The sequence below is a fragment of the Mustela lutreola genome, chromosome 3, assembly GCF_030435805.1.
Source record: "Mustela lutreola isolate mMusLut2 chromosome 3, mMusLut2.pri, whole genome shotgun sequence".
Taxonomy (NCBI): Eukaryota; Metazoa; Chordata; class Mammalia; order Carnivora; family Mustelidae; genus Mustela; species Mustela lutreola.
In genome coordinates, this window is record NC_081292.1 from 72,963,284 (window position 1) to 72,987,686 (window position 24,403).

The window sequence follows — 24,403 nt, forward strand, 5'->3', positions numbered from 1 at the left end:
CCTCCTGGGACTTTCCTGTTGTTAGTCTTCCAGGCTTGTTGACATCATCTGTAATAATTCCTACTATAATCTGTAAGTGCCTCAAACACCAGAAATATTAAGAGCAGTAAGGGAAGAGAAAACAGGGGATATAGAACATTTATTTGAGAAATCTGTCAGTGAAGGCTAGGTGGAAAGGTTAAGAGACAGTCACTCAAAAAAATATTTACGGAGGGACGCCTGGGTGGCTCAGTGGGTTAAGCGTCTGCCTTGGGCTCAGGTGATGATCTCAGGGTCCTGGGATCGAGCCCCACTTCGGGCTCTCTGCTCAGCAGGGAGCCTGCTTCCCCCCCCTCTCTCTGGCTGCCTCTCTGCCTACTTGTGATCTCTGTCAAATGAATAGGCGAAATCTTAAAAAAAAAAAATTTTTTTAAAAATATTTATGGAGTACTTCCTATAGACCAGACACTAGTATAAATAAATTAGTAATAAAAACAAATTAAAGAAAGTTTCCAAGAAGATGTAGCTTTCAAAATGCAAGATCTCTTTTCCCTGAAAATGGAAGGAATGGAAACAATTATGCTGACAAGGCTGAAAGAGTTGCTAAAGAATCAATAAAGTGAGGGACACCTGGATGGCTCAGTTGGCTGAGTGTCGGACTCTTGATTTCAGCTCACATCATGATCTTAGGGTGGCAGGATCAAGCCCTGCATGGGGAAATCCGTGCTCAGCAGGGAGTCTGCATCTCTTCTTCCCTGCTGCCCCTCCCTCCACTAGCATGCGCACAGCACACATGCTCGCCTGTGCTCATGCTCACACTCGTGTGTGCTTTCTCTCTCTCAAATAAATAAATAAAGCTTTAAAGAAAGAAAAGAATTGATAAAGTGAAAGGAAATAGGACGTTATTGGGATACAGCCATACTTCTCTTGAAGCAAATCATCTACTCCCATTTCTGTATCTTTGGTTTTACAATATTAAAGTACCTTAAATACTTTAAATACTTCTGGGATGAGACCAAAAATGAAAATGACTAAAGCAGATAATGCCAGTATTTCTTACACATCTGGCTGTTTGCACACATTCATCTAGCATACTTTAAATGTTCTTTCCCCAATACTCGGTGACTTTGTTCCACTTAGCTAACAGCTACTCATCTTTGCAACTTAACTCAAGTGCCATAACCACTCGGAAGCTTCTGTAATACATACCTACCTTCACAAAGTGAGTTAGGTATTCTTCTGATTTTAAAATATGAAGACTTTCTCGCTGTGTGTATAAAATAAACAATATAACTGCCGGGTTTCAGGGGAAAAAAACAATATCCTCTGCCGTAAATGCTGGGGAGGAAGAACACTGATGACCTATGACGACCTCACCTGCCCTGGGTATGGCTGAGCTCAAGACCAGTAGATGAAGTCAGGCTTCACTGAAGAGCACAATTCATTCTAAAAACCGGCTAGGAAGAGCTCCAACCCTACTATTTATGCAGCCACTATTTGCTGAGGACCTATGATGGACACATAATAGTGAGTGAAGAAGCCTTATCTTCATAGCCAATCTTTACCCTCCACTCTATGCTTTTACCTCTCCCCAAGTTTTGAGTTTTTCCCCTTGTGTTTCACCTACTGTCCTTTTTCTGTCCCAGGATCCCAGAGAAGACTCATACAACATCTGGTGATGTTGTCTCCTTAGGCTCTTCTATGCTATGATAGTTGCTCAAGATTTTCCCTGTTTTGAAGACCATAACAGCTTTGAGGAGTATGGTGAAGGCATTGCAGAGTGTACCCTCAAATTGGGATCTGTCACACTTTTCCCCCATGGCTGACTGGAGTTACTGAAGTTTGCAAGGAAGATCACAGAGATACATTATCTCACCTCTACAAAGGTACCCACTATCATTACATGAGTACATACCAACCACATGACTGATTACTGTTGACATTAACCTTGGTCACTTGCCTGAGGTAGTTTGATAGGTTTCTCCACTGCAAAGTAACCATCTCCTTCTGTTTCCACACTACACTCTTCCAAAGGACACCACTATGCATAGTCCACTGCTTTGCGGAGTGGACCTTACCAAAATTTTAACCACTGACCCATTTCTTTTTTCTGTCGTCATCTTTCACCACCATGTCCTGTTGCCCATAGCCAATCTTCTGCCCTTCACAGTGCTTTAACATTGTTATGTGTACTTACTACTTTATATTTAAAAATAAATGGAAAATAGCCTGTATCTGAAGTAGTCTTCTGAAAAGGAAAAATTACCTTCATCTTTAATTTTTTCACTCCCTACAATGTCCTTCTCTAATCTCTGTTAATTCCAATTCTCACCAGTAACCACCTCATCATTTTCACTACCACTGCCCTACGTAAGACCTTTATTACCTCCTACCTGGACCGCTATAATAACCACCTAACTATATATGCTCCGGCTTCCGAATCTGTCCTACATATGGCTGCACCAGGGATGGATGAGAAAAGACAGAAAGAAAGAATTACATGTAACGTCCAGAATGTCTCTGCCACTGTATGATAATCTGAATATATACACATGTATATTTAGTTCCTAATGTAATCATAACTCCAGTCTGGTACTCTTTTCTTTTAAAAAAGTCTACCTTTTCTACTGCCTACAGATTAAAGTTCAAATTCAACCACACTGTATCACAGCCTAAGTCCAATATGTTTAATGAATTTATCTTTCCAGTCTTATATTAGTAATTGTCTGACAGGAAACTATACTATAAATTGGAAGGTTTATACTGAGGAACTACAAGGTGTGGCACTTGAAAGATACATGATAAATGACAACTTTTTCCCTCCTATTTTTACATTTTGTTTATTTACCATTTCTACTTGTCTAAACTCTACCCATTTTTCAAGGACCAGCTCAAATGCCATCTTTTTTTTTTCTCTTTTCTTTCAATGCTCAAATTTTTTTCTTTCAAATGTCATCTTACCCTACCTAAGATTTCCATGGAGGAAGACAGGCATTTTGCATTCTGCAACTTCTCATGAAATTCCAAGCTTTCTTCAGTACCTACATCAGAGCCTTTATCACATTTAATCAGCACTGCTAGACTATATACCCCTTAAAGGCAGGGGCATATTTACTTCACTTTTTAAATCCTTCACAGTAGTAGTCCCGTGCTTTACATTTAGAAACTTAAATTGTGAAGCCTTCTGCATTTCAAAGTACACCACTAATTTAAGAGATAACAAATCTTCTGGACTAGATTAAGATCCTGTGTGTGACACGGGAAGGAACAGCTGTTTCAGGTCTCCAGACCTTGTTTGCTTCTTTGTATAATGGTAATCATACCACCCACTTTATTCATAAGGCTATTTTGAGGAATACAGGAGATAGCATGCAGATCACATGTCTGTGCTTCTTTTTCCTTCCCCAGTGCTGAAAGGCAGGCTGACACTTTATCCCGTGTTAAGACCACAGTACTCTATACATACTTCATTAACCACTTATCATGTTATACTTTTATTATCAGTTTACACATCCACCTTCCTCCTTCAGGGGCAGTAATATTCACCTTTTTGTATTTTGAAAACCACCTGCACTGTGGCCCAGTTTAGAAGACAGATGCTCAGTGAATACTAGATTAATATACCGCATGCTCACTGAAAAGGTCACAAAGTGAGACTAGTCATTTCTATGATGCGACAAACTCTAATCTACGTTTAAAAAAATCAATTTCTCAAAAAATAATAAGTCAAAAATTTTTTACTCAACAGTGAATTTTTCAGATATTTAGAGAATGAAAACCTGACTGTGCTGAATCAGAATTCCATCTCTATCATCAGCCCCTAACTTAAGTGTAATTTTCCTCTGAAAAGTTCAGCTTTTTAGTGTGTACATGAGTTATCAATCAAGCGCCTCCTAGCTCCAAACCTTCACTGCCCTGCTGGAGACACTAGAACATTTCTCCCATGCCAGCTGGCGTGACAGCAAGTGTCATCAGCAGAAGGCAGCACTCCGCACCTCTCCGCAGCCAACTTCCCCCAGCACTCCTTCAGGCTGCTTCCCATGAAGGTCCCAACACAGCTCCTCCCCATGGAAGGCTTCCCACAGCACACAGACGGCAGCTTTCCAATCCATCACAGCCCCTCAGTGGGCCTCAGCCGTGTCCCTCCAAGAAGGTCTGGATGCCAGATTGGCTCCTTCCTTCCATGCTCTGACTGGGTCTTCTATCTGCTGTTATTGTACTCTTTAGAGTTCTCCTTACCGCTAAGCCAATTCCCTGTTACTCTAATCCCATGATATAGTTAATGTTTCTTTACATTAGACTTTCCCTATGCAAATTCCTGTGTGGTTTCAGTCTCCTAGCTCAACTCTGACTGATCCAACCAGTATGGTTAACAGATCCTTCATTAAGACAAACCAAATTTAAGTTGGTAAAGTGGAGGGATTCTGAATATGAGCCAAGGTTAGATTTTCTCAGAGAAGGCCTAGGTGTTTTTTTGTTTGTTTTTGCTTTTTAGTGCAATATGTTCAAAAACTACAAAGCCAGATACAATTTAAATTTTTAAAAATTGTAAAATAAAATGAAGCATTTGCTACTTTCCATAGGGAATAAATGATCAAATACTAGATCTAACAGGAAGTAAGGCAGCACCATGTGCTAAAAATAACATACCTTTCCTTTCTTCTTCCCAACTCATGGGGCTTCCCCCCACCACCACCTATTTTAATGTTGGTAAATGGCTGGAGTGTTTGAGAAACATCAGAATGAAGAACACTGAAGTACAATTACCTCTCAGAATTTTAAGAGTACCACAATTTGCTGGAACCATAGAGGTCCTCTGTGCTGTGTTTTTTAACCAGTAGACTGTAACCAGTTACATCATGGAATCAATTTAGTGGATCACAACCAGCATAAAAAAAGACCTAGAAAACAGCAAATATGAGACTGTATATACTATACAAGCATAAATACTATTTAGAAACTTCTATTTTAAAGAGATATATGCACTTACACACATATCTGAACCCTGAGCAATCAAATACTTCTTACCATGACTGACAAAAACAAACTTGGAAATTACTCTCTAGTGTCTAATCCAACCACACATCCATTGAAAGAACTCATCTACAATACTTTTGCTATCATTCACGGCAAAATAAGTCAGCTGAAGAATCCAGAATACTTATATTCTCTTTTAATTAACATTTAAAAGGACAGAGATCAAGGGGAAAATCTGACTGAATCATCTTTTGGGAATTTAATGTACCTACCGACACAAATAAATAAATAAAACTTAGGTATCATGAGTCAACCAGCAGGTGATAATTCTATTACAGAAACCTCTCTGTAAAAAGATTCTCCCAGTAAAACTGGGAAAAACCCTATACCCTGGTTTGCCAGGGAAGGCTCAGTAACTCATGTTTCCCTAATAAATTATGGATCAGCTAATATGATAAATTATATGGTTTCCCTAAAAAACAGATTCTCAAAATATGGTTCTCATACCAGAAGCTTACGTATTACCTGGAAACTTATTAGAATGCAAATGATCAGCCCCATCTTATTGAATCAGAAACTGGGGTGAAGCCCTGCAATCTGTGTTTCACCAAGTTGTCCAGATGTTGCTGATGGGTGAAGTTCAATAACCAGTGCACTTACATATAGCCAAAAAGAAAAATGCTGGTTTCAGTGGCAAATCCTCTTCAGTTTACTTTTTCAGTTATAACTAATGTGAAGCCCCTGCACAGTTGGTATTAACATAAATAACTAAAAATACTAAAGATAGGTTCCCCACAGCAAAGTCTAAAACATTGTTATCCTGGTTTCCACTTAGCACCTTCGGCAATTACCTGGCTTGGAATATATGGGCTACATGCCACCTGCCAAATACCCAAAGGACTCACTTCAATACAGACAGTCTTCCTTTCTTTTTTATTGCATCTAAGGACTCCTGTAATCAAGTTATGCTTTATGCTAATATACTTTTGTCTTATTTAAAATATCTGCGTGGCTTTTGACAGTCTGCAGGTCTAACTATGCTCCTTCCTTGCATGCAATCTTATCAAACCATGATACTAAGCCTGTGAGATTAGTAAAGCAGGAATGATAAATAAATAATATTTATTTATTTGAGAGAGAGAGAAAAAAAAATGTGAGGGGAGGGGCAGAGGGGAAGAGGGGAAGAGCTGTGCTAAGCACAGAGACCAACCTGAGGCTCAATTTCACAACCCTCAGATTACACCCTAAGCCAAAATCAAGAGTCTGGTGCCCAACTGACTGAGCCACCCAGGTGCCCCATAAATCGTATTTTTCCACTCTACCACCCAACCTCCTTAATTTATTCTTTCCGACTGCAACCAATATCTTTCCTAACTAAAAATAATGTTATCTCACTTTCCAGGTATTACTAGTAGTAATACTAAGAGAAAGAAGGGAATACTCTGTAACTAAATGACTGACAGGGCAGAAATGTAATAAGGAAAAAAGGTTTAAAAAAATAAACATAGTTTCCTTGACACTAACTTTATCCCAACAAGTTTCAGTTAACAGATCAGGTACATTACACTTTAATCTGATCATTTTCCTAATCCTTTCATAAGCAAAGATTCCAAATAAGAACTGCAGCATCTCAAAATCACATTTCAATGAAGTAGCTTGTAGAGGGTATTTTTCCATGATGTTATGGAAGAAGGTGCTTTGTGATGTGAGTGTACATGATACTTATAAATTTACTTTACATGATCTCTAAGTAGTATGCCATGATATAAATGATATCAAAGTTAAATACTATAAGCAAAAAGAACTATTTCACGCAGCTGCTACATGAAACCGGCAAGAGCCCAAGAAAGCACATGATAATAGCAACTAAATAGAACTGCTAAATTCCTAAACACAGACTAGGCATCAGTCAACACAGACAATGTTGAGATTAGCCTGCTGAATTAAGTACACAAAATATATACCACACTCAAAATCAGATATTCTTTCTAAGTCCACTATTTTTAATAAAAGGTGATTTGGCAGTATCTATCAAAATACAAATACAAATCCTAGTCGGCCACAGATTTTACTTCTTACACAAGCCTGCAAGAACTGTGTTATACTGTGTATAACAATATTCATCAACAGGTCTAGATGAACATTGGTTATTTCTGGCGACCTAGCATCAGAGCACTTTTCTTTGAACTCCCCCCTCCCCCCCCCCCCCCCCGGCAGCTAGGACATAACATGTAATCTAGACTCAGCCAATCAGATGTTAACTAGTCCAGAATCTGGAATCTTGAAAGAATGCTCCAGTATCAGGGACCATAGAGAATCCATGGTGGCTACAGTGGAGATGAGAGACCACTGATATGTCCCCAGTATCTTCTTCAGCAGGATATACCAACAGCAGGAATTTGACTGTGCCTTGCCTTCCTTGGCTTTGCCATTTTCAGGCCAGATTATACTGTTTTCCTATCAATCTATGAACATTCAATCTTTCTAATGAAATCTGCTTAGATTTTTTTTTAAATTTTTTTTTAAATTTATTTACTTGACAGAAAGAGATCACAAGCAGGCAGAGACACAGGCAGAGAGGAGGCAGAGAGGAGGAAGCAGGCCCCCTGCCGAGCAGAGAGCCCGATGTGGGGCTCGATCCCAGGACCCTGAGATCATGACCTGAGCCGAAGGCAGAGGATCAACCCACTGAGCCACCCAGGTGCCCCTGAAATCTGCTTAGATTAACCACAGTAGGTTTCTGCTGTTTGCTACCTACCACAGACCAGGAATAACAGAATCAGGAACTGAATAAATTATGGTTGAGCTATGCAGGTGTTTAGAAAGAATGATAGATTTATATATGTGATATGTTAAGACACCTAAGATGTACCCTCAGGAGAAAAAAAAAAAAATAAAGGCGTAGAACAGTACTAAATGTATAATCCTACTGCTAAAACTGGGACACACCCATACACACAAGCTTACAGATGGATAGAAAATTTCTGGAAGGATACAGAAAACCACTGTTCACCATACTTAAAGTGATTGAATATTTTCATCTTTTATCATAAGCATTTATTACTTAGACCATTTAAAAAATACATAGAGAAGTACCTATTTTTGCATCAAACACTACATAAGCAATATTTTAATGGGCCTTGTCTAACAACCTCCATATTGATGTGGCTTTTAAATAATTAGCAAAATTTCTTGTGTGACCAAAAATAGTTATATTAAATTTCGGTCTGCAGAGAAAATTATGAGAGCCTGTGAGTAAAATAATGTGCTATGAGAAGATTTTGATTTCCTTTTTTTTAAAACTCCTAAGAGCTGCTCAAGAATACTAATCAGTAGTACTTTTTAACAAGATTTACTCATAGCTAAGGCCAAAAATTCACATATCCATGCTCAAATCCAACATAGTTTTTCCATTCCTAAGGTAAATTCTTTCTGAAGCCGGAAAGAATGGGGGGGGGGGGGAGAGGCCAAAAAAGAAAACAAGACTACAAGGTGGAAAGGGATCACTAATTCCCGCCAGAAATCTGAGTGAAGGGTAGAGATTTATACCACTGAGAGATGGGGAATAAGGCTTCTGTGAAGCTATCCAGAGGATAAGCAAACCAACTCAGTGCCACACAGTGCTCTTCACAGTACGGTCCCCAGATCTCCTTTAGTCTTCAGTCGCCACAGAATGCTGACAAAAACCCTATCCTGCTACATACACTCTGTTCAACCTGACTGCGAGGAGCTCAGTTCAATTCTCTGTTCTCCACATAACAAATACAAAAAATAGGGGCAAAAATAAAAACTGATTCTAGAGGGTTGTTAGGTGAGGGAATTATTCAAACAAATGAGACCATGTCTGATGATATCATACCTGATGTATAATTTGTAAAATGGAGCCAGTAGGTACCTAAGATTATTGTGAGAACATATATGAAAGCCAAAGCACAGCACTCAGCACACATTGGTGCTCAATAAATGTTTGCTGAAAATCTGAGTATGTTATGAGCCATTCACTGCAATTAGAATGAATCCTCTCCATGTTCCTTCAGTACTTTGTGCCTAGTGCATTACATTGTCTTGTAATTACTGTGGCAAATTCGTCTTCCCAGTAGGATAAGATAGTTCTATTCATTTTTCTAACTCTAGCTCAAGGACTGCCCACATAGTATCTTAAATGTCCTTAAAAACAAAAACGAGGTTGGGGAGACCTGGGTGGCACAGGTGGTTCACTGTCTGACTCTTGGGTTTTGGCTTGATCTCAGAGTCATGGGATCGAGCGTTGAGTGGGGGCTCTGTGCTCAGCATGGGGTGTGCTTGGGATTCTCTTTCCCCCTCCTTCTGCCCCTCCTGCTGTGCTCTTGCACTCTTTCTCAAATAATAAATCTTTAATAAAAAATAAATAAAAACAGGGGCGCCTGGTGGCTTAGTGGGTTAAAGCCTCTGCCTTTGGCTAAAGTCATGATCCCAGGGTCCTGGGATTGAGCCCCTGCATCTGGCTCTCTGCTCAGCAGGGAGCCTGCTTCCCTTCCTCTCTCTCTGCCTGCTGCTCTGCCTACTTGTGATCTCTGTCAAATAAATAAATTAATTAATTAAAAAAAAATAAAAACAAATGAGAGGCACCTGGACGGCTCGGCTGAGTGTCTAACTCTTGATTTCCGCTCAGGTAGTGATCTTAGGATTGTGGGATTGAGCCCTGCACCATGCCCCACACTGGGCACGGAGCCTACTTGGGATTTTCTCTCTCCCTCTCCTCCTCATCCCCTAACACATATGTGTGTGCAACCACACTCTCTCTAAAAAACCCAAAAAACAAAACCAAAAGAATTAAAATGAATCCAATCCTCTAATCTTCACATAAATGCCATCCTCCAAGCCCTAATATGTGTCAATCAAACCTCTATCTGAACAACTCCAGTAACAAACCAACTCACAACTTAACAAGCTCTTTCCATCTTTTAAAAAAAAAAATTTTGTTTTTATTTTTAAGTAATCTCTATACCCAGTATGGGCCTTGAACTCATAACTCCGAGACCATGAATTGCATGCTCTTCCAGCTGAGCCAGCCAGGTGCTCCCTTCCTCTTTCCATTTCATAGGGAGTCCAAATCTATCTCCTTTACTCATGGTCCTGGTTCTGCCCATGAAAAGCCACAAAGGGTAGGCTTAAGTCTCTTTTATTTAAATACCCAAGTGTTAAAAGTCATTATTATGTGCTCCTTTAGATCTTCTCTATTTTAGATTAAAATGTTTCTATTATTTGTGTGGAGGGGGGGCAGTTACAAACAAAAATGTTTCCCGAGCCTGGGTGACTCAGTTGGTTAAGTATCTGCCTTTGGCTCAGTTCATGATCCCAGGGTCCAGGGACAGAGTCTCGAATGGGGCTCCCTGTTCAGTGGAGAGTCCACTTTTCCCTCTCCCTCTATCCCTCCCTCCTGCTCCTGTGCACCTTCTCCTCCCCAACCCCGGCTCTCTCAAATAAATAAAAATCTTAAAAAAATGTTTCCATTAGTTGTTCCTATAATATCATGGTTGATATAGCTTTCATACTATCTTGACTGGTCTTCTGAGCAAGCTACAATGTGTAGTATCCCTCTAAAACAAATTTTCATAATTGAGTTGTAGAGCAGAATTATAATCTGCCTTGTCTGTACATTATACTTTTACTAATCCAGCATCACATTTATTCCTTTGTTGGCTTTATCAATCCTGTGACTCATACTGAACCAAGTCATGTAAAAGTTTAAGTGTTTAGACGTGTGCTATTTACCAGGTGACCTCCATCTTGTATTTGTATGGTTGTTTTTATTTATTTATTTTTTTAAGATTTTATATATTTATTTCAGGAGAGAGCATCCCAAGCAGAATTCACACTTAGCCCAATGCAGGCCCCGATCCCATGACCATGACATCGTGACCTGGGCCAAAAATCAAGAGTCACATGCTCAACTGACTGAGACACTCAGGTGCCCCTGTATGGTTGTTTTTACAGTAAATACAAGGCTTTAATTTCATTAATTTACATTTTGCTAACTTTAGTCAATCGTTCTGCCTGTCAAGGTCGTTTTGGATTCTAATCCACACATTAGCTCTTTCAACCAAATTGGATTTTATCCAAGTTGTTACAAATATAAAATTTAAAAAAACCAGGACTGAATGCAGCAGCATGCTCCTTCCAGCTTGCCTACAAGGGCAGCCCTTCATGGATCCATTTATTCAGCCACTTAAAAATCCACTTAGCAGTGAAACCAGTAGAACTTCTTCACCTTATACCAAAGGTTGTATTACTGAAAAAGTGTTAACACATACTTTTACTTTAAAGACAGGTGAATCAATTCACCAAGTATACGATTACTGCTTTAATTTATAATTAATAACTCATTTCCATATTTATTAATTTTTATATCCAGTTAAGTAAAGCTTTGAGCATAAGTAATTTTGGAAACGTGTACTTTTACTTTGACCTTTGAAATGGTTAAGACTAAACTAAACTAATAATACTTTGTCCAAGGAGATAAAAAGATAACCTTTGATCAATCGATTCATTACACTGAAGACTTCTGTAAACCTAAAAAAAACTGCCTCTTTCCAAAGGAGTTCAAAATCAAGGTACCTCAAGGTATCTCAAGGTACCAAGAGTGGGTATGGAAAAAATTGAGGAAACAACTACTGATCTTAACATCTTTTTCCTGAAGACTACTGAAAAAGAGTACCTCCTACTTGATATTATTCTTAATCTCAAGAGGCCTGTGAGGGTATGAGATAGGAAATGACTTTCCTTTAGGGAGTCCAAAGAAAATTTCAGGATCAAAGAATCGCCATTTTGCATATTAACACGTGATCTTATTTCCTTCAACTCAAGTAATTACAGTTTGAAGTCAGCACAATGAATCACTTTTTCTATAGACAAGACCTCCCCCACTTAATTAATTTTAGGATGCTCAACCAATTAGAAAAATTATCTCTAAGATATTACTATTAATAAAGTACTTTGCAGCTTAAAAGGGACCTGCACACCTTTTTTTACTTCAAATAACAAAAATCCTGTAGATACAGCAGGCATTCTTGCTGTCTTTTTCTAGATGAGAAAACTGAAGCTGAAGATGTTTGAACTTCACCAAGGTAACAAGCAGAGGAGCCCCTGAAGTAATCAAGATATTGGAATTACAAATACTAGGCTCTTGGAAAATTTTCAAGAGTGCTGTCTAGGCTAAAATGACCACAGAGGACTTAGAATAACCTACTACAGTCTACCTTTGAACAAAATGGGTTTGAACTGCTTAAGTCCATACATGGATTTTTTTCAATAAAGAGAGTACTGTATTTTCTCTTTCCTATGGTTTTCTTAATAACATTTTATTTTTAGTTGACTTTATATTAAGAATACAGTATATAGGGACACCTGGGTAGCTCAATTGGTTTAGCCGCTGCCTTGAGCCTAGGTCAGGATCCCAGGGTCCTGGGATCAAGTCCTGTCTCAGGCTCCTTGCTCCGCAGGGAGTCTGCTTCTCTCTCTACCTCTGCCTGCCACCTCTGCCTGCTTGTGTGCTCGCTCGCTCGCTCTCTCTCTCTGACAAATAAATAAATAGATAAATAAATAAAATCTTAAAAAAAAAGAATACAGTATATCATACATACAACATAAAAAATATTTGTGAATTGGTAAGACTTCTGATCAACAGTACAAATTAGTAGTTACATTTTAGAGGAGTCAAAGTCATATGTGGATTTGACTGTGTGGGGGTTGGTGCCCCTAGTCTCCACACTATTCAAGGATCAACTCTATTTCCCTCCTAGATGCACAAAATTATTGCTAAGGGGGACAAATGCTAAAGGAATTATTCATCGGCATTAGCAACACCGGGGCCCACAGAACAAGCGTGAACATACCACTTACACTGACATATCAATTGTAAATAAATGAAGGGAGACAAATTACTGACACTTGAATTTCAAAGACAGCTATAAAGTTTGGGGGAAAAAAACAAAGAACGAAAAACCAAAACCCCACAGCACTGATGAACAAGTCTACAGGGTGCACCTGGCAGGTACTTTATTCATTTCACAAACAGGAAACTCGGGAATTTTAGTTCATTGTTCATTTGCACGAATAGGAATTAGTGACAGGTATCCTCTTTCCATTAAACTCTTTCTACATTGTCCTAAAAAGAATATATAGGTGACATTACATATATAGGAATATAATAGATGACATTATATATGCTTGGGAAATCTGACCACCATATTGCCTCCTATGTAGGACATAGTTAGGACATTAACAGGACACAGTGCCCGCCTTATCCAAAAGATCATGGCAAAGGGACATGCTTATGATCTATGTCTTGATCCCTGCCCATATGACTGAACAAGTGTGGGACCTGATAGTATAAATTAATTCAAATTCATCAAAGATTGGGGTGCCTGGGTGGCTCAGGAGGTTAAGTGTCCAACTCCTGATCTTGGCTCAGCTCTTGATCTTAGGGTCCTGAGTTCAAGCCCTGTGATGGGCTCCACTTAAAAAAACATATATACATACATAAATGATTAAATTCTCCTAGTAAAAGCCTCTAAGACTGAATCTTTTAATAATACAGCAATGGGCTTTATAAAAAACACAAGCTTTAAAAAAAAAAAAAAGGGCTGAAAGAACAAGAGTGAGATTTAACTGATTAAAGAATGATTTCGATTCACAGATTCAGAGATAAAGCAAAAGATGTGCACACCTCGCACCCACAATTCCACTTCAAGGTGTGGCTCCAGAACTCAGCATATATGTTCAAGGAGGCACACACCAAAAAATCCACATAGTATACTATTTTTTCTTTTTTTTTTTTAAATTTTATTTCTTTGACAGAAAGAATACAAGTGTGGTGAACCCCAAAGGGAGAAGCAGGCTGAGCAGGAAGCAGATGCAGGGCTCCATCCCAGGACCCTGGGATCATGACCTGAGCCGAAGATAGCTGCTGAGCCACCCAGGTGCCCCATACTGTCTTTTATAAGATGACACACAACTCAGCCTAAAATTTCCTTAGGGGAAAAGAGTGGGAAAATTGTGGTATAGTCAAACAATAGGATATAATTAAATTAAACCAACAGAATGTAGTTAAAATTAAACTAACCTAGCAATTAATACCAATAAAATAGAACAAAATATATTAATACCAATAAATTTCCCAAAATAATATCGAACAAAAAAGTTTGAGAGCATGTACAGTAAAATTTCATTAATATAAAGTTGAAAAGATACATAAACGATTATACACTGTTTACAAATACTCACAAACATAAGTAGTAATCATTTGGAAACTTTCATAGAAATAATAAACACCAAATTCAGGAGAGTGGTTACCTCTAGCGACAAAGAACAGTGAAGAGTATATACAAAGGGCTTCAACTGTATCTGTAATATTTGTTTCCTAAACAAAGCACAACAAAATAAACCCTTCTTTCTTTTCCAAAGAAAAGAGAATGATGAAAAAGTCTATACTAGGCAAATATAAACCAAAAAATAAGATTCAAAATTAATATCAAACACTTCAGTACCCAAAACTGCACTACCAAAAAAAAAAAAATATATATATATATATATATATGTAAAACACAAACAACTCCGCAGTATGTAAAAAGTAAAGAGTAAATTAATGACAAAGAGTAACTCTTCAGTAAGCTGTGAAGACCTGAGCCCCATAAATACCTTACAAATCAGCCCTCAAATTTACTGGAGGGAAAAAAAACCACTCTGACAAAACTAAAAACAAAACAAAACCATGTCATAATAGATACTAACATCTTACCCCAAAACTCAAGGGACTATCAAGAATATACAGATAGTAAGTCTCATCTCATGAACATGTATGGAAACCAGAACCAACCATGAACCAACAGTACACTTTTCAAGCACACACAGAATATGTACACTCGCTAACCAAGTAACTGGCTACAAAATTAGCTTAAAAAACTAAATAATCAACATAGTCTACATGCTCTTACCTATGTGAATAAAGTCAGAAATCAATAATAAAAACATTGTTCAAAAGGAAAAAAAAACCATGTTTAAAACAAAAAACACAAGGGGTGCCTGGCAGTCCCAGTTGGTAGAGCATATAACTTCTGATCTCAGGGTTGTGAGTTTGAGCCCCACACTGGTATAAAATAAAATCTTAAAAAACAAACAAACAAAAAAACCACATGAAGCAGGGGTGGCTCTGTCAGTTAAGCATCTGCTTTCAGCTCAGGTCATGATCCCAGGCCCCAGGAATAGAGGAACAGAGCGCCAGAGGACCTGGCTTCCTGCTCAGCAGGGAGTTGGCTTCTCCTTCATCCTCTCCCCCTCTCCCCTGCTTGTGCTCTCCTGTGTGCAAATGCACGCACGCACGCACATGCTCTCTAAAATAAATAAAATCTTTGTAAACAAAACCCAAAAAACCAAAAACACATATCCCTAATTATCTCAAGGGTTGAAAGAGAAGCCATGAGAGGAAAACATTTCAGAGTAACCAGTTCCCTAACATTTGTTTACAATTTTTCTTAGTTTCCTATGGGCACTCTTTAAATCATTATCAAAACTTCTTTTCCTGAGCTAGCAGATTTGTAGGAGTAGGTTTCTGTTCTTTTATTATCAAACAGGTCCTTCTAGAACAAAACCCTACGGAGTCCTTCTGAATCATGAGTGGACTTGAATGATCATGTAGACTAGATTAAGCAAAGGTGCTAAATATATATAAATACACCTGGAATAGAATGTATCTTGAACAACTTTGGATCCTGTTAAAACAATGTTGATACGATAAGGAGCCTTCCATAAAGTTTCTGCTACATGCAAACAAATACAGGGAAAATATAGTAAGTGCAAGAAAACACAATACAGTTAGAAAGAAACAATTAGATCAAGGATAGTAGATGTCTCAAAGTATCAGCTGGCCACCAACTAGTAAGCTAACCAGGGATGGTGGGGGGGAAGATGAACATGTTAGGATTCACAGGGGACAAAAGACTATTTTTGCTATCAACAGCATCACTCAAACCTACATAGCACTGGTCAAGTTTGTGTTACTCTTTCAATGGACATCAGGAAATTATGGTAACATTTCAAGAAGCAGCACATAAAGTTAAGATGAAACAGTAACCATTTCTCATTCAAGTCACTATTACTTATCTTATCTCATTTATTCATTCCCTTTTATAGATGAGGACAACAAGGCAGATGAAAGATGCTGCCTAAGCTCATATAGCTGGTAAGGAGCAGAGAAAGGACTTTATTCTTGTTTTATAGAGGACTTCACTGTTATTTTATCCTTTATCCCCATTTTGTCTAAGTGGATGTGGTATCTTTTAGTAAAAGGGACTGAGGCCAACAAAAGAGGTCTGAATGGAATTTGTGGGAATCCAGAAATACCTATGATACAGGAGAGTATGGACTTTGGAGTCAGAAAGACCTGGGTTCAAATTCCAAACTCCAGTTTAGTCAGTTCCTAGCTCTGGGATATGACAGCTTCTCTTTCCTCACCTGTAAAATGGAGCCTTCATCATGGATATTACTGTTCAGATTCGAAGACCTGTACCAGCAGAAAAGGCCCTATAAATATATAAATATACTAGCTGTATATTTACATTCTTCACTACACTACACTGTAGTCTTTTAAAGAGGAAATCAGAGGGAAAATGCCTTTCAAGACCCATGATCAGGAATAATTAAATATACGCATACATGCTTTTAAAAAAATAATGCGTACTATAATTAAATAAGCAGAGTTTTCTCTTTGCATAGCTTAATACAATGCCCACTTCAAAAACGTGCACACAAAAAATCAAGTATTAATGCTGCTTCTGACTTCAACTTACTGTTTTCCTTTACCCTCAGTGGTAGGCAGAAGGATGCCACTCAAGAAATTATACCCTAATTCCCTAGAACCTGTGACTATGTTACTCTACACGGCAAAAGTGTACACTTTGCAGATGTGATTGAAATTACAAACTTTGAGATGAGATTATCCTAGATTATCCAGATAAGTCCAATTTAATCACACAAGTCTTTACACACAGAGAACATTTCCCAGCTTTGGTCAGAGAAATGGGATGACCCAGGAAGAGGACCTGGCTGGCTGCTGCTGTCCTTGAAAATGGAGGAAGGAGACCAGAAGCCAAGGAACTGGGTATGTAGTGGGTTCTACAAGCTGAGAGCCGCCCTCAGATGACAACAAGAAAATGAAGAGCTTAGCCGCACGGTTGCAAGAAAGTATATTCTACCAACAACCTGAAAAAGCAACCTGAATGCCTCAAAAAGGGAACCTGGTCCCACTGAAACCTGGATGTTAGCCCACTAAGAAACATGGCAGACTTCTGACATACGCTGTTATGTACTATCAACTTATATAGAACTTTCTTTCACACTGTAAGATAATAAATTTGTGTTCTCTTAGCTGCTTTAGAGTACAGTGGTTTGTTATGACAGCAACACAAAACTAATGTACCTTCTTTCTCCCATCTGAATAAAACGATCACAAAATTTTATATAAATGTCCTTAAATCCTTTTTGAAACAAAAAGAACCAAACTGGCCAATGCCGGTAGCCCACCCAGTGGAGGCTACCTAGCACGCATTCTCATGTTCTGAAGCACAAACTCTGCACCAGGCTCTCTCCTGCTCCAAGAGCTTCACTGTGGCATGCACCCATCAATACTCATGTCCTTCCTTTCTCTCTCAGATTTGACCAGACACACACTAACTGTCGGCTACACCTGAAAATAGGTAAATTTTGAAGAGCAAACTAGGAGAAATTTAGAGAGCTACATCATAGCTGTGAAGAGTAAAAACTTACAAGAGAAGAGAAAAGTAACGCCCCAAATGATGCTCAGTTTCTTTATTTATAAAATGGTAACCTCACATATCTTTTGAAGCAATGAAAAGTGAAAACCTTTTGATATTGTATACAAACTATAAGAAGTGTGAAGAATAGTTCCTAAGGATCTACTACACACAGATGGTGCCCAAAACTCATGTGATGAAGAGTTCCACATAACTTCAGCCTGGATATACTTTATGGATTAACTTAAATTTTAGAAAGCAGAAAATCTGACAACAGGAAAAAAAAAAAAAGATAAACTCTAGAAAAATATACACAAAAGGCCCATGACAGACCTGCAGAGGAATGCCACAGTACTACCCCTAAAAAATAGTGCTTTTAAGGGCGCTGGGTGGCTCAGTCGGTTAAGCATCTGCCTTAGATCATGATCCCAGGGTCCTAGGACAGAGCTGGACATAGGGTTCCCTGCTCAGTAGGAAGCCTGCTTCTCCCTCTCCCTCTCCTCCTGCTTGTGCTCTCTCTAATAAATAAAATCTTCAAAAGTAAATAAGTAAATAAGCAAATAATAGTGCTTTTAAAAAATATAGAAGTCCAGGACTCACTGCAGGTCTTCTTAAACAGCATCTTCAGGATAAGACCCAAGTTGCTTGTATTGAGAAGTTCAGTAGGAATTAAAAGGGAGATGACTACAAGTGAATGATAGCAAAGGGAATCCAGTATCTTTTTGCCAGGTGTCTTTTATTCTCAAGTGAACAGCAGCAGCTAGAATGTATTCTAAAACTTGCAAAGAAATGAGGCTGATGAACCAAATAGGAAATTTTCACATAGAAAGCAAAGTTAGAAAAGAGGACAAGGTAGATCAGTATTTGGCTCTATCTTTTATAGCAAAGGACACAGCCTTGCAGTTCAGGATAAGCAAAGAATAACAAAATGGAGCAAGCACAGCTGGGCCAAAATGAGAGGGAAAAACAGCTAAGCTGGCAAAATTAGAATCTGCTCAAAAAACCAGCAAAATTACTGGCTACTGCAAAAGGCAGTGAGCTGTCGAGATAGAGTGGGGGAGAAGGATCAGAGAGAAGAGAAAATTCATTTCATGGTGGAGCAGGAACAGAATGAAAACAAGAGAGACAAGAGCACTGAGGAAGAAGAGAGGGGCATTATTTGAGATAAGGAGGAGGCAGGGTCACCAGGAGATGAAAGGAAAAAGGACGAGAACAACAGCACCATGACCTCTGGGATTCAACGGAAGTCCCAGTAGCATTATAAATGTTAGGGGAAGCAAGCAGCAAGCAAACTGGTTAAGAGAGAAAGAAAAAAGGAAAGGGATACTCAAAAATCTTGCAAGCAACAATTTAAGTAGACCAGAATAACTGTCTACAGCACCTGGGTGACACAGCTGGTTAAGCGTCTTGACTCTTGATTTTGGCTCAAGTCATGATCTCAGGGTCCTGGGACTGAGCATAAGATATTCATATTCTCTCTCTCTTTCTCTCTACTAAATAAATAAATAAATACAATCTTTAAAAATAGAAAAAGAATAAACTGTCTAAATTCTAGATGATGTTAAAAGGTATATTTCAGACATGTTTTAGCTCTCTCACTGAATAAAACTAAGACATATAAAAACAGACAAAATAAAACAATACAGAGATGAAAAAGTTCCACAACTACGAAGAAAAGCAATGGAAGGATTAATACAGAATTCAAGCTGGTGGAACCCTGGGAAAGGAAGACGTAGGTGATGAGGATCTGTGTTTCTTTAGCATGGGTGTATAATAAGTCATTACTGTTCTTTAAAACCATTAAACTGTACATACATAATATATACATACATATGCTTTTTATATGCATGCTATATTTCATCATAAAATAAGTGGCATTCTTCTACCTCCAAATTTCTTAGTTGTTTTTCCCCTGTTTGTTTTCTGAAGATAATCTAACAAACTTGTTCATATAATGAAATAAAATGGTTGGTGTTTCTGGCCTCAGGTTTTGCGACAAGGAGCTCCACCTCAGACCTAGCGAATCAAAATCTGCTGGGGTTCAGACCACTGAATCTTTATTTTAAAAAAAGAAAAGCCACTCTAGGTGACTCATGAGAATCTAAAGAAACTCAAGTTTGAGTCTCCCACAGGATAGGTCTTCCTTCTGTCACAGCTCTAAAGCTCTACAAAATCTAATGCCATCGTTCCCCAAGTCCTCTAGGATTTTGCCTCTATGTCGCATGTTTTTGACCTTTCAACTTCAAGTCTCCCCTACCTTCACACACATACACACTCCAGCCCCTCATATTCCTGCCAACCTGATCTTGCAGTCAGCTCTTCACTTCTCACCCTTTCCCTCTCTTTCACAGTCCTCAATAAAATGGCTCACACTATGGCTCTATTTTTAATTTTCTAAAACCAGTAAGAAGTATATGTGAGATTGATCAAGCAGCAAACATGTACTCCCAACTACCTACCAGACATTTCCCCCATGCCCACCTGCAAATCCCTGTGCATCCTTCTAATTTCAGCTCAACTACCACCTTCCAAATAAAGTCTTGCAGCACGTCTTCCAAGGGCCCAGCTACTTAGCTATTATTTTTTATTATTTTATTATTTTTTATTTTCTTACATAGCACTTGTCCTCAAAAGATTTTAAGAAAAAGAAAAAAAAAAGCATGTGCGAGTGGGGAGAAGGGGGAACAAAGAATGAAGGAACAGTGGAGGGGATGAGAACGATGCAATAGGGAGTAGTGGGGTTTATTAACAATCTTAAAAGAATGGATAAGCAAGAGTTGGTCAGGTGAAAAAGTTTTGACCTAACCTTTCGGGTGGGGGGCAAGGCAAGAGGGTCACTTCAGATAGAATACAACTGGGTTTGAGCATCTGTTTGCCTACCTGAGTGGCAAAAAGGGCAAGGATGGTTAGTGATCAGGTTAAAATGGTAGGCAGTTGCTAGAATTTTAGGAGCAACAATTATAGGCTTATTATAATTTTTCTCTTTCCCTATTTGATAATTATCTGGTTATGCTATTAGGCCAGGCTAGTTAAAAACCAATTTCCATCTATATCTAGATTTAAATGACACATTTACCTCAATGAGTTTTCAGGAACAAGACACTATCAATGAAAAATATTAAAGCTACATTTTAATTGCACTTGGCTCCAGAGTTAAGAAAACAAGCATTTCAACGGTATCTCATGATCATGGAAAGTTTTTAAAAATCTCTTCTATGAAGTGGAAACTCCAAAAAACAAGATGTGAATGGTACTTCCACATCTGTCTCCATTTTATCTCATTATTGAGAGAAATGTAAAAATTAAAAATGAAAACATTATAAAATAGGGAAAGAGAAATGGGAAAAGTAGCAATTTCCTTCATTCTAAGGATATATGTTTTTCATACTATGAATTTTGAAGACATCCAGGATGGATATCACACTACTGATTTAATATCTTTCTGTGGGGAGGGCCACATTAAGTGTAACTTACAACTGTGCATATATTTTTAATTAAGGAGACATGGTAAATGATTTTGGCCAAAGTCAGTTAAAAAAGTGGCAGAATCCAGGGCGCCTGGGTGGCTCAGTTGTTAAGCATCTGCCATCAGCTAAGGTCATAATCCCAGCGTCCTGGGATCAAGCCCACACTGGGCTCCCTGCTCGGCGGGAAGCCTGCTTCTTCCTCTCCCACTCCTCCTGCTTGGGTTCCCTCTCTCTGTGTCTCTCTCTGTCAAATAAATAAATAAAATCTTAAAAAAAAAAAAAAAAGTGGCAGAAGCAGGCTAAAAACCTCCTACAGTCAAGTTATTAATGTATATTAACATGAACATAGTGGTTTGTTTGGCTATTCTTTCATTAATTTAACTAAATGTACAAGACCTTCTACTAGGCTCTTCCTGAAATACAAAGCAATACTAAACAGCTTTTCTGCCCTCCAGAGGCACATAATCAAATACAGATGCCTACGCAAGTACCTATGAAACAGTCTGGCATTAATAACAGAAAAATACAAAGTGTGATGCACCCAGATAAAGGAATAGTAGTCACTGCCAGCCAGGATACCAGAAAAAGCCTGACACATCAAAAGAGCTTAATATATGTTGACTCTGAGAGCATTATGGAAGATCTGGGTTAGACTTTGAAAGATTGGTAGACTTTCCACTGAGAAGGCACTTGAGGCAGAGGGAAGAGTAGGAACCAGGAAAAAGCACAGAAATCAGCCACCAGGCCTCACTGCCAGAAGGCAGGGAGTAGTGGGAAAGAAGGCTACCAAAGCAAACAGAGGCTAAAATACTGGAGTTCCTAGAAGGTCAAACTAAAGAATGTGAGCAGAGGCTGTTAGTCTCCTAACAGCCAGGTTTCAGAAAGACTAATCTGACAGCAAAACTAGGTTGGCTAGAGTGGGGAAAGTGTTCCCTTTAAATTGCCTGGGAGTTGTTTCTGAATGAGGGCAAGTTCCAAAAGCACCAGCACCAGCTTTCTACTATTTGTAGTTCCACTACTCTACCCACAGTAGATGCTCAATTAGTAAGCTGAAAGAAGGCAACCTGCAAAGGATAATTTTGCACCTTCACCACTTCTATATGTCTATATTCACTCCTCTTTTTAATTCTCAAACACATTCATATCATAATTAACATAAATTTCCTCTCCAGCTCAGGTTTACAGCCTAAATAAAAATTTTCCAATAGGCTTTCACCAATTCTTTCTCCTTCAAAACATGCTGCAGCTTTTTGTAAAAGGTGTAAAAATTTGCTACTAAACATTTGCAAAGCATTCCTCTACCCAAGACATTACACAGAACATCATTCATTCTGTACAGTCACACATCAAAAAAAAACCTTGCTAAAAAGACAGGTTTGGGACAGCAAGTTTTTTAGGCTGCAATCAACATGCTTCTTGTATTACTTACTGAATTTGCTACATCACTAGTGCAACCACAAGCTGCTGCTTATGTTTCCAAAGTTGTGCAAAGGGCCCAAAGTTGTGCAAGAGTCCTCACTGAAATCAGACTCTGGTATATAAATAGTTGTAACACCTGAACAAGCCTTAGTTTTATTATTAGATTCAAAATAATGCCAAAATCACAGGTATTAAGTATATTTTACAAGTTTGTTTACTTATCCGCGAAATACACTCAGATGTTACTTCAAGCGAGAACAGCTGAATTTCGTTCTGCTTCAGAAGTACATGAGGTCGCCTAAAAATGGGCAGTTGCAACCCTGACTCTGATATATCCAAGAAATCACAGTGCCTCCAACACGCACAGGCACACATACGCAAGCACACACCCAGAGCACTGAACGGCCTCCCATTACTACCAAATAACCCCAGTTTACACGTGGCAAAATCGACAGACCTTTCACGCTCTAGTGACCTGGAAAGGGACTCCCCAGCCGCCGAGCGACGGGACAGGACTTATTCTGACCCGGGATTTGAGGGTGTTAAAAAAAACATCTTTTTTTTTTTTAAGGTTCCCTTCTCTCCTCCTCAGCTGGCCGTCCCACACCAGGAGCACCTTGCCCGGCTTCTGACAGATGCGTGTAGGATGGAAAAGGTGGGAGCGACTGATCAGGAAACGCAAGACCCTTCTCCCATCACCTTCTGCTCTCCTCTGCCTGCCTTTTTCCTTCTCGACGGCTGCGAAGAGGCCCAAGGTGAGGGGCCCCGGAGAAGGGGTGCAATCACCTAAGTCAGACCCTGACGGTCCTCGGCTGGGCCGCTCCTCCTGTCACACAGTTCCTAGATCTTAAGTCGCAAACGGCTGCCGAGGCCCCCAGCTGCAGGGCTGCCCAGGGCGGGGGCCGCGGACAGGGCCTGGCCAGGCCGCGGCCGCTCGCAGTGCCCACGTCACCAGCTCCAGCACTGCGGAAATGGAGCGGCGCGGCCGGGAGGGAGGCGCCGGGCGGCGTTGGCGCCCGCGCCCCTGCCAGACGCCGTTTGCCGCTCAGCCCGGGCCGGGAGGCCGCCGACGCCCGCCTGGCCGCACCCGGGGCCCTCACCTGTGTCGCCGATGATGATGTACTTGAAGAGATAGGCGTACGCCATGGCCGCGGCCGCTCGGTGCCAGGGCACACGGCTCCTCCTCCCGCTACTGCTCCTCCTCCTCCTCCGCGCCCCTCACCCCGGCGCCGCTCGGCCTCGAAACGCCAGGCCCCGCCTGCCGCAGCCGTCGCCGTCAGCCGCCGGGAGTGAGGGGCCGAGAGGAAGCCGGACAAACTGACACCCGCAGAGATGGAGACAGCTCCCGGCCGAGCCCAGTCGAACAATAACAGCCGCCGCGGCGCCTCCGCCCCGCCTCCGCGCCGACCCGGAAGTGCTGCGGCTGCCGGCGCCTCCGGAGGAAAGGGGAGGAGCTCCGCACGCCGGCCGGAGCCCCGCCCAGCCAGAGCCCCGCCCCGCCCCGCCGGAGCTCCTCCCAGCGCCGAGCCGGCCGCGCCCCGGCCGCGCCCCGTCCACCGTGAGCCGGGCGAGGCCGGGCGCCGGTTGTTCCGGCACGTTTGAGCGGGCGACGCCGGCGGCCGGGAGACGCTGGGGGAGGGGAGGGAAGTGGAAGGTTCGGTTCCGTCGCCGCGACGCGCATGGGCGCCGCGTCTTTCCGCCTTGCAGTGGAGGCGCGGGGCACGTGTGGGAAGGCGGACGTCGCGTTCGGTGCAGGGCCCCGCCCTGGGCTTA

The 24,403-nt window shown here is 40.3% G+C and overlaps 1 protein-coding gene across 2 annotated transcripts in view; it reads right to left on the reverse strand.

The window, feature by feature from the left end:
* Positions 1–24,015, reverse strand: part of RAB2A (RAB2A, member RAS oncogene family) — an 89,950-nt gene extending 65,935 nt beyond the window's left edge. Inside the window, exon 1 of one of the 2 annotated variants that reach the window (XM_059166381.1) lies at positions 23,731–24,015. In XM_059166381.1, the coding sequence (XP_059022364.1) occupies positions 23,731–23,776 (46 nt within the window). In that variant the 5' untranslated portion in view covers positions 23,777–24,015. Of the gene's footprint in view, positions 1–4,746; positions 4,802–23,730 lie in introns of those variants that run through there. The other variant, XM_059166382.1, reaches the window with a different exon arrangement.
* Between the last annotated feature and the right edge of the window lie 388 nt (positions 24,016–24,403).